The sequence below is a fragment of the Arachis ipaensis genome, chromosome B5 (assembly GCF_059453495.1).
Source record: "Arachis ipaensis isolate K30076 ecotype BB chromosome B5, ASM5945349v1, whole genome shotgun sequence".
NCBI classification, from domain to species: domain Eukaryota; kingdom Viridiplantae; phylum Streptophyta; class Magnoliopsida; order Fabales; family Fabaceae; genus Arachis; species Arachis ipaensis.
The window spans coordinates 2877681-2888925 of NC_142440.1; the positions used below are offsets into that span (position 1 = coordinate 2877681).

Consider the following 11245-nt stretch of genomic DNA (forward strand, 5'->3'; position numbering starts at 1 on the left):
TAAACCATGTTAGAAATAAAATCAGAAACGATCAAATGACACAATCGATAGAGAAGCCAAGTCTACAAGTTCTTCAATTCAACTACAATATTAGGGGGTGGCAATGGGTAGGGTAGGATAAGGTTTGGAGCCAACCCTAACCCTACCCTACTAGCGAGTTAAAAATATCCAAACTCTAACTCTATCCGTTCTTAACCCGCGGGTTATAAACAGATGCAACATTATTATATAACTTGATGATAATTTAAGATTTGGATCCTCTAAAGTTTGAATTTCACTTTAGAGAGTAAAATGTGATCTCTCACCATTGATTTCATAGGTGAGACCAATAATAAATATGAAAGAGAAATTATTCAAGGGGAGAAGATCACACTTTACTCTCTAAAGTGAAATTCAAACTCTAGATGATTCAAATCCGATAATTTAAAATAGAACTGATTTTTATGTAAAAAAAAAGTATTAAATTATCAATTAATAATTTTTTTTAGTGGTTAAGGATCTTTTGCATTTAGTGAGAGGTCTTTAATTCAACATCCACTTGAAACATATTTTTATATAAGTATATAACATATACATATATATAGTGCGATCAACTCGCACCCTACCCAACCGGGTGGGGTTGGGTTGGGTACCGTGGGTAGAGTGCATGTTGTCACTCCTATGCAATATCGTTATCATTAGAGAAAATACTCAGAGTGGTCCCTGAACTTGCACTCGATACTCAAAGTGGTCCTTAACCTTGCACTGGCCTCAATATTATCCCCGAATTTGACACAAGTGTTTCACGGCCGTCCCTGGAGCATTTTCCGGGGAATATTCCTTAACGGCGCGCTGACGTGTATGAGAGGGGCCACGTTGGATAGGTAACGGTTAGCTGATGTGGCAGTTATCTTTTTTTAACTCAATTTAGTCCCTGAAATCATTTATAACCCTAATCCCCAATTTATCACGAGAAACCAGATTGTTTCCTCTTCTCTGCTCTGCTTCGTCTTCCCCGGCACCGTTGAGCTTGAGTTGAGTGGAGTGGGTCATGATGGGTGGAGGCAGCAACTACGTAAGTAGCTCCAGTAACCGACGTTCAGAGAGAAGCTATGGGAGGAGAACCACCAGACGCAGTCAGGAACGAGTTCCAGATAGGTGTGGGTGTGGTAGCCGACCCGTCCTGAAGTGGTCAGGAACAGAGGCGAATCCAGGGAGACCATTTTATGGTTGTCCTAACTACAATGTAAGTGATTTTTGTTAATGAATATACCTAGCGTCGTTGCTTATTAAATTTGTAACATTTCTTCTCCATGGGCATGAAATGTGGTTGCAGAGTGTTGGTAAGAGGTGGTGTGGTCTCTTTATGTGGGCTGACAAATTGACTGATGAAGAAAAAGAAAGTGACAGAAGTAGTTATGGCTTTGAAATGGAGGAATGGAGAATGAAATTGGCTTGGAAACTTGGAAAGTTGGAGTGTGAAGTTAAGGCTCTAAAAGTAGCATTTTGTTTGTTATTGGTTGTTGTTACAGTAATTGTTATTGTTGTTTTGTGTAGTATGGAAGCAGTGAAGTTCAGTTGAATATTGTGTAAAACAAAAGTTGTAGTTGCTGTACCTTATGATGAAGAAATGAATTGATTTGTGTAATTCTATTTTAAGTAGCTAAGCAAGTGTAATAGAATTTGAAACATTTAACAATAACAACATGGTTAATTGTTTTCCAAAGTTGTCTGTGTCAAACTAGACACAAGCAAAAGACAACATAGAGTATTTAACTACCATAATCCAAAAGACATACACGATCAAAAGACAACATAGAATATTTAGCTACCATGGAAATCAGAAACCATAAAGTTCAATGTTTAAAAGCAAAATATCTTAACAAAAAATTAGCAAAGTGTTCATTTGTTGAATTTTCTTGGTGGTTTGAACCCCGGAGTTGGAACAAAACGCATGGCGTTACGCAACCTTGAAGCTGTAGCTGCTGATGCACCAACCATTGGATCGATAGAAGCACTTGTCGGAGGTGGAGTATTTGAAATTGGAACAGTGGCTGGTGGAGGAGCATTTGAAACAGTTGGAGGAGGAGCACGGGTTGCTGCTGGAGGAATCGAAGCTGTTGCAGGTGGTGGGGGTTGTCTTCTTTTTTGAGGGAGCTTTGGTGGCCTTGCCTGGGGCTGATTTACCTTGTGGGCTTCTTCATTTTCATTTTCATTTTCTGACACCATTGGTTGACTCATGCCAACCTCAATCTCAGTAACATTGCCCTCATCTGGGACTTCAGGTGCAGCAGAGAGAGGTTGTTGATTATTTCCTGTGTTAGCTTCAGTAGCAGCAGCAGCAGCTGCAGCAGCTGCAGCTTCGTCGTCAGCCTTCTTCTTAGCACAATTTCTCTTGTCGTGACCCTTGCCACCACAATGACGGCATGAACCCTCTTTATATACCCTCTTCATCTTGGTGATCTTCTGCTTCTTGTCTCCAACCGGGCCTTCATCAACTCCCTTTCTTCTTTTCTTCTTGGGTGCTCCTGGCATCTTCCTAAATTTTGGTGGTTGTGGTCTATTCTGAAGAGACTTCTCCCATAGTTTCTGGCCAGGAATAGGATTGATATGGAATGCATAGGTGTCATTGTATGCATCCATTGTCAACCATCTATGACAGAAGTCTTCGGGCTGCCTGCCTGCCCTAGCCATTGCAGCACAAGCATGGACACAGGGCATCCCTGTTTCAAATCAATTATATGCATCCAAGTTACTAAGTAATCAACTCCAATTCCAGTATACAATCCACAATAAATTAAGAAAAACAATTACAATATCAGAATAATTATTGGAAGGGTAATGACAATTAAAGTAATACCACTCAGTTGCCAAAGTCCACACGTGCATATTGCCTTTCCCAAGTCCACTACCATGTTTGTCGGCCACCCGTGTACCTCGAATTGTTCATAGTCCGCATCTCCGGACCACATTGGCAGCCAATTCTTTGAAGCATTCCTGATCTTTTCCAAGCGGCTACGTTGAACAGGGGGTAGTAACCCAACATGGTTCTTGAATTTCATTTTGTTTCGGGCTATTGTCCTCATGATATACATTCTAACCTCCTCGAGTAGTGTGATAATTGGTTTAGCCCTTGCTTCCTTGATTCTTGCATTGAATACTTCGCAAGCATTGTTACATATGTTGTCGCATTTTGGTTGGGTAGGGAAGAAGGCCCGACTCCATGCATCTCTTCGCCATTTGGCAAGGTACTCCCAGGCTTCCTTCTTAGCTCTCTGAATTTTCATCATCCCCTCAACGAATCCCTCTTGAGTGGTAGATCTTGCACACTCCCACAGTAATCCTCTGAGTTCGTTGTCTTTCCACTGCTTGTTAAAGTTTCTCCACAGGTGCCAAACACAAAATCTGTGGTGGACACCAGGGAAGACCTCCTGGACAGCTGTGATTAGTCCCTGCAGGAAACCACAATAGAAATTATTAACTTATAATATCGAGACTCAATTTGGTCCCTCAACTTATATAAGTGACATAAACTTAGTCCCTACACATACATAAGTGACAGTAAACTAGTCCCTACACATACATAAGTGACAGTAAACTAGTCCCGGCTATATAGTAAGTTATACTACTATCCCATTATATTAATACAAGCATATTGAAACAGAGTCATGAAAGCAAAACATGACAGAAACAATGTCTGAAAGAAACCAGTGGTATTGGAATCAGAATCATGAAAGCAATAACTAGTAAATATCAAATTCGTCGTTACCTTTTGCATATCCGAAATGAAACAGCATCCATTTTGGGTGTAGCTCCCTAGATCATCATGCAGCAGTTCAAGGAACCACCTCCAGTTATCTGTGTTCTCCACTGGTACAATGGCATATGCAATTACGTAAATATGATTATTGGCGTCTTGTCCAATGGCTGCCAATATTTGTCCACCGAATCTGGTTTTCAGGAATGCTCCGTCAAGCCCAATTAGAGGTCTGCATCCTGCCTTAAACCCCTTCATGCATCCATCGAGACAAATGTACATCTTGTCAAAAGTGGGCTCTTCTGAGTGGTTTGGATGAGGAATTGTGGCGATGCGCACAGTAGAACCAGGGTTGCACTTAAGGAGAGTCTCACCATAATCTCTCACCATCCCATACTGTGCAGCAGCATCACCATACACAATGTGCCTTGCATCTCCGAGTGCTCTTGTCAGGGAAGATTTGTTCAACTCCAAGTCATATTTACTTTTAAAGTAAGTTAAAGCTTCAGAGTGCTTCAGATTCGGAAATTTCCTAAGCTTCTTGACCAACTTGCTAGCTAACCACCCTCTGTTAGCTAATCTATTTTTTATCTCCCTTGGGCAAGTATGATCATCATTGAAGGTTTTAACTTGCCAGCAAACACTCTCACTATCCATAGAGGCATAGATAACCCATGGACAGTCCTCAACCTTACATGAAGCCCTACATCGTACTTTATCATTTTTCTTGAATCTAACTCTCCTACCTTCCTGGATGCAATACTCCCTCACAGCCTCCTTAAAATCAATCTTCGTGTTGAATTTCATCCCAACCTCTAATCGGATTTCCCCAAACCTTGTTCCTTCTCTGAAAATAGGAAATGCGTCGTCATTCTGAACTTCATCAAATTCATCCTCTGAGTTGGGGGGTGTCCTCATTTCTTCGGAATGCCAAGAATCTGCCCCGTCTGACTCATCATGATATTCATCATGAGCATCATAAGCCCCAATATCAGGACTCTGGCCTCCCGGTTGTCCAAAAAAGAACTCATCATCTTCACCGAAATCATCCTCAGGTACTAATCCATCATCAGGTTCTAGTATCTCCTTCCACAAATTACTCTCCTTAACTTTTTTAAGGTGCTTCCTATTTACCTCTTTCCTTTTACCTTGCAGTATTGTATTGGTGACCTCTTCATCACTCGAACTTTCTTCAGCTCCGGGCTTGTAAGCACTATCCTCCGCACTTTCATAACTGTCCGAACAGTCTGATTCTGATAACACAACCGTATCACCCAGCTTTCCCTTACCCTTAGTTGTTTGCCTCCCCACATGACCTTTGGCTAGACCCCTGGTTATATATCTCCTATTCAGTGTTGTTCTTTCTTTGCCTTTCTTTCCAGTTTCTTTCAAAGCAGCTTGTTTCTTCTCTGTCCCATTCTTTGAGGGCACTTTTGGTTGGAAAATCTTACCCTGTTTTGGCTTAGGCACCACTGTTGGAGTACTTTTGGGAATTGGTGTTGATTTTGTGGTTGCAGCTTGTTCTTGAGTATGACCCATGTTTTGGTTGGGTGGTGCAGGGGGGGTAGCAGCCATAGAAATTGGGGTCGGAATGGTGGATTTGAGGGTTGGAGTTGATTTGGTGGTTGCAGCTGGTACTTCAGTATGGTCCATGGGTGGGACAGGGGTAGTTTTTGTAGAGGTTGCCTCCTGGGTGGGTTTGCTAGTACTCGGACGGTTGATACATGGGGTTGGAACTGGGTATGGAGGAATGGCCTTGGAGCTTGCTCCTGTTCTCAGCAAAACTGGTTGGGTAGGGAGTTCAACCACCACCTCCTCCTTGTCCTTTCTGAATGGTGGTTCTTCCAAATACATTGGAAGAGATACCCCATGTTCGTAGTACACATGCACCTCTCCATTGTTGTTTTCAGCAAGAAAGCACATCTCTAGCAGCTCAGCATCAGAATTAAGTTCCCTTAGGCCAGTCTCTAAGGGTCTCTTTGGAACCAGCCACCAACAATGTTCTGCCTTATCATACCCAAGTTCTTTGTAGTAATTCCTGATGAAAAAGACATCTAGCCTATCAGGATCAACCTTCGGAATCTCTGAAATATGGTCCCTGGTGTATGACACAACACCCTCTTCACTCCTCACAAAGGATCCCCCATGGTGACACACAATAGTTATGAGACCCATCTGAAAAAAAAAATAACAACTGATCATCAAGATAGCCATCACCCAGGAAAGCACAATAACACAAGTCCCTAACCCTCCATGAACACAAATAAACAGCATACATAAACAACCTGCATTCTTCTATTTTCAGCACATTACAACCATAGATACCATCAATGAAGCAAAAAACAATAACAAAAAAAATGCAAAATCAACGTACGCAGAAAACCCTAACAAAAATTTTCAGAAAAACCATATAACAAAAGGCAGAGCGAATGAATGTATAACAACTTAACAATGTACAAAAAGTCATGATCAACAAAAACAGAGCAGTAGATGGTAGCTATTATGTTTATCCTTTCTATTTTGCTTACCTCTAACAATCAAAGTGCTTCCCGTCAGACCACTACGTGTGCAACAGAGACGGGATAATCACAATATGCTTGATTTTGTTGAGAGACAAGGCCAGCGAAAATCCCTCTCAAACTGGCGCCATTGAAGAAAATAAGGAGAAGATGAAGAGACTGTGTTGGCTTGAGAGAGAAGTATGCCCTGCATGTTACATCCCTTCTCCAAACACTAACCGACGACGTTTCAATGCAATTTGGGCGCCAAATTACAAAACGACGTCGTTTTGGAAGTCCAGCATGGCTTCCAGCGTGGCATCCGTAAGTCCAAGTCATCTTTCCGTCACTGGAAAATGCTCCAGGGACGGCCGTGAAACACTTGTGTCAAATTCGGGGATAATATTGAGGCCAGTGCAAGGTTAAGGACCACTTTGAGTATCGAGTGCAAGTTCAGGGACCACTCTGAGTATTTTCTCTTATCATTATTTATCAATTATTATTGGTTATTGATGCTTCAAAGTTAACAACCACTAGGAAGTAGGAACCAACAACTTGGTCTGTCATCGCCAAAGTAGCACTAAATGATGGTGTGAACCAAATAGTGTTCTGTGTCTACAGAGTTCTCATTGGCCTTTCTGTCCTTGCTCCGCTTGCTTACTTCCATGACAAGTAATGTTGATACTTGATCCTAATTATATTAATTTATTGTGTTTTCTTATGATTTACTTTTCATCACTTATAGGCATACAAGACCCCCCATTACTAAGGGCCTACTAGTCTCATTCTTCTTGCTTGGATTATTTGGGTGACCTTCTTCATTTACTCACTCAATTATTTCAGTTATATATGCATGCATATTATATATATATAGAATAATCCTTGTTTGCTTTGCTTCTTGAATTTTGATCAGGGTACTTGGCAACCTGCTTCTATTTCTTATTGGTCTCGGCCTTACTAATCCGACATATTCTTCTGCCTTAGAGCCAACCGTTCCGGTCTTTACATTTCTGTTTTCTGCAATCATGGGGTCAGTTTTTCTGTATCATTGATTCCTATATATTTCTGCATATAAATTTTATGGTTTAATGACATATCTTAACTTATTCATGCAGCATAGAAAAAGTGAACTTGTTAAGGTATGAAGGTGTGGCCAAGGTTGGAGGAACTATTGTCTGTGTCTCGGGTGCCATATCGATGGTGTTGTATCATGGTCCAGTTGTTATAGGAAATTCAGAAGCAGGATTGGAGAATGTATCAGAAAATGCATCTGGATTATATAGGATTACTTCAATTCAGTCTTGGGGTTATGTGTTTACTAGGGCACTGCATGTGCCTGGGTGCTTATCTAGCCATTCAGGTATTTATCCTTAATTTTTGTGTTATATATCCATTTGAATATTGGTGTGCATCAAAACTGTTCTCTTCCATATTTGGTTTCTGTCAATTTTAAATGTTTATATTAGCTACTCATGCTCAAATTATTCCATTCCATGTGAATCTTGTGTTCTTGAGCCGCTTATTCATAAAAAGCCCATTACTGCTAAGGAGCTTAATTCTGCAATTTCATTTCTGCTATATATGTTTCACATCATCTCTCTTACTTTATATTATTCAATTTTTTATTTATGCCAATTGTGGGCCAACTATGTTACTGAAATTGAATATTTAAGAGGCAACACCTATCAGAAAAATAAAAGGTGATGTTATATAAAGTTATAGACACCTTCTTACAACACTGCATGGAAATAATAAAGTAAGGAAAGGACAAAGTGACACAACCCAGAGAAAGCCATGTCCACAAGTTCTTCAATTAACTATATTATCTTATCAATTATGATTGTCTCTTGATGCTTCAGAGTCAACCACCAATAATTACCAAGAAGAACAACAGTTTGATCAAAGACCAAAAATCTAATAATTGTAATAGTATTAGCACTGAGCTAAAAGCTGAAAACTTTCTTTACTCTTTCAAGAATTTATCACTTGGGCAGTTAGAGTTGATGGCAGAGAATGGTTTAGGGTCATCAGTGGTGGGGGGTGGTGGTGGAGGTGAGACATGGAAGGCACAGTTAGGGATGTTAATAGTGCCCATGATCCATGGTGGTTACCATGTGATAACCAAAGTGGTACTCAATGATGGTGTCAACCAAATAGTTTACTGTGCCTACAGAGATCTCATTGCCCTTTCTATCCTTGCTCCTCTTGCCTATTTCCATGAAAAGTATGCACCATATCATATCTTCTATAATCCTCTAACACATTCAAACTTTAGAAACTCAAATTCTGAATTATATTCATTTTATTGTTTCCTCTTTTGATCTATTTTTCACTTGTAGGCAGAGAAGACCACCAATTACTAAGGGTCTACTAATCTCATTCTTCTTTGTTGGATTATTTGGGTGAGCTTCTACACTTAATTATTTCAATTTATATAACTAAGAAGTATATATAATATAGAATAATCCTTGGTTGCCTCTTGAATCTTGATCAGGGTAGTTGGCAACCACCTTTTGTTTGTTATTGGTCTAAGCTATACTAATCCATCATATGCTTCTGCCTTAGAGCCAACAGTTCCAGTCTTTACATTTCTCTTTTCTCTAATCATGGGGTCAGTTTCTCTCTCACTCATTCCTATATATTTCTGTGTGTTTTTGCAATTTTCCATATAATTTTTCAACTTATTCATGCAGCATAGAAAAAGTGAACTTGTTAAGGTATGAAGGTGTGGCAAAGGTTGTTGGAACTGTTATCTGTGTCTCTGGTGCCATATTGATGGTTGTATATCATGGTCCAGTTGTTATAGGAAATTCAGAAACAGGACTGCAACATGTATCACAAAATGCATCTGGAATGTTAATTGATGGGTTGAAGTTTATAGGATTAGATCAATTCAGTCTTGGGGTTATATGCATAATAGGGCACTGCTTGTCCATGGCTGCTTATCTGGCCATTCAGGTATCTATCCTTAATTTGTGTCAACTATACTAGGTTCTCTCAAGAGTTTTTCCTTGGACTATGATTCTAATTAATAAAATATCTGCTTCCCTTTTGAGGACTTATAAAATTTATAAACTTATATTCATTATTTGATGACAGGTTATATGCAAAGTTGTTGATATTTTTAATATCTTACTATGAACTATATTTTCAGGCACACTTACTGAAAAAGTACCCCACAAATATATCTCTCACAGCATATTCATACTTTTTTGGAGCTGGATTGATGGTGATAATATCAATGTTTATGTCTAATGAGATAACAGACTGGATTTTGATGCCGTCGGAAATACTTGCTGTTCTTTATGCTGTGAGTCTCTAACATTTTTAGCAACTCTCAACACTTATTTGTTGTTACCATTTTCAGAACTATTCAAGTTGTTTCAATGTATTTAAATACAAATTGGGTTCAAACATATTGGTCATGAATGCAACAATAGACAGAGTTAAAATGGGGTTAATGACAGAGAGGAGTAAGTAATATATGCTTTTTATGTTTTCAACAAGTAGTTTTGACAAATATGTTCTAATCTTTTTTTTTTTCCTTAGGGAATTGTTGCATCTGCCCTTGCTTATGGACTGATAACATGGTGCAACAAGATTTTGGGGCCAATTATGATTGCCCTTTTTAGCTCCCTTCAACCTGCATGTTCTACTTCCCTATCTCTAATTTTCCTTGGTACTCCTCTTTACTTGGGAAGGTATGTATTGCTCATATTGGTTCAAGTTACTGATTCATTTTAGTTCTGTGGCATCTAAAAGTGGCATTTTGGAATTTGGAATTATTGTTTATTTCTTTTATTCTTTTTTTTTTTTTTTTTCTGAATGACAACAGTATACTTGGAGGAACTTTTATCATTGCTGGCCTATATATTGTTACTTGGGGATCTTACAAAGAAAACCAGGCAAATGCTGGAGTTATTGCTTTTGAATCTTGTGTGTCTGATCCACTTCTTCAAGAAAAGACAGTGTGTCAGAAGGCTCAAGATTAGTGCATCCCTCAAGTCATTGGGTTAAGGAACTGAACTGAACTGAACTGAATTGTATAATATTGTATATTAGTGTGCATCAAAAGTGTTCTGTTCCATATTTGGTTCCTGTGAATTTAAAAATGTTTATGTTAGCTGCTTATGCTTGCATCAGGTTAGGCCGCCTACTTTATACTATTTGAGTGAGCTTTTTCGGAACCTCGTGTGGATAGGTCATTTTCCGGAGTTTACATAATGTGAAAGGCTTTGTCCCATGCTATCCTATGTTGTTTTAGGACCAACTCTAGAGAGACCAATTTTTACATCATTTTAAGTGAGAAATTTATGTTTCATATGACTTCTTTGACATTTGAGTACAATTTTCATGAAAAATGGAATAACAGACAGGACTTTGACATTGTTAAAATACTTGCTGTTCTTTATGCTATGAGTCACTATAATTTTCAGTATCTGCAATTGAATCCAAATATATTGATTTATAAATGTAGCAAAAAGAAAATGTTAAAATGAGTTATAAATGGAGGGAGTAACATATTTTTGTTGTGTTTTCAACATGTAGTTTATGACAAAAGATTTCTTGCATTTTTCTTTCCATAGGGAATTATTGCTTCTGCACTTGGTTATGTACTCAAAACATGGTGCAACAAGATTTTGGGGCCAAATATGCATGGTTGTACTATATAACTCCTATATATTGCTTCCAGTTATTGATACATTTTGTTTTATGGCATCCAGAAGTGACATTCTAAAGTTATATTTTATTTCAAAGTTTCTTATTAATCTCTTGTATTTTATGTTTGGGTTTCAGAGAAAAGCAGGAAGATTCTGCTCAAGTTATTCCTTATGAATCTTGTGTGTTTGAGCTACTTATTCTTTGTTTTTCTTGGTAGACAAAGAAAACAAGAAGAAAACTAAAACAAATTAGTATAATCAGTGTTCCCTTTTTGCCAAGTTATTGGCTACTATGTTTGTTGTTCAAGACAGATAACAGAAAATATTGCAATCATATTAGTTACTGCAAA

The 11245-nt window shown here is 38.7% G+C and overlaps 2 protein-coding genes across 4 annotated transcripts; one reads left to right on the forward strand and one right to left on the reverse strand.

Annotated features, from left to right (window-relative positions):
* Nucleotides 1-1881: 1881 nt before the first annotated feature.
* LOC148563211 (uncharacterized) lies at nt 1882-4654 on the reverse strand. Its single transcript, XM_088486162.1, has 3 exons — nt 3749-4654; nt 2840-3431; nt 1882-2702 (listed from the first exon to the last, which is right to left on the reverse strand). Exons 1-3 carry the CDS (start codon nt 4652-4654, stop codon nt 1882-1884), a joined length of 2319 nt encoding a protein of 772 aa, XP_088342288.1.
* A 3324-nt stretch (nt 4655-7978) lies between these two features.
* On the forward strand, nt 7979-11245 carry LOC107642467 (WAT1-related protein At3g45870). Of its 3 annotated transcripts, none has more exons than XR_015883380.1 (9): nt 7979-8458; nt 8574-8636; nt 8729-8845; nt 8928-9192; nt 9389-9544; nt 9784-9935; nt 10070-10246; nt 10821-10893; nt 11032-11245. XR_015883380.1 is itself a non-coding variant. In XM_088487437.1 (8 exons), the coding sequence occupies exons 1-7, from the start codon at nt 8085-8087 to the stop codon at nt 10224-10226; spliced, it is 1284 nt and encodes a 427-aa protein (XP_088343563.1). In that variant the 5' UTR covers nt 7979-8084; the 3' UTR covers nt 10227-10246; nt 11032-11245. The 3 variants fall into 3 exon arrangements, 1 of the variants encoding a protein (XP_088343563.1); XR_015883379.1 differs by having other exon boundaries at nt 7981-8458; nt 10070-10536; XM_088487437.1 differs by lacking the exon at nt 10821-10893.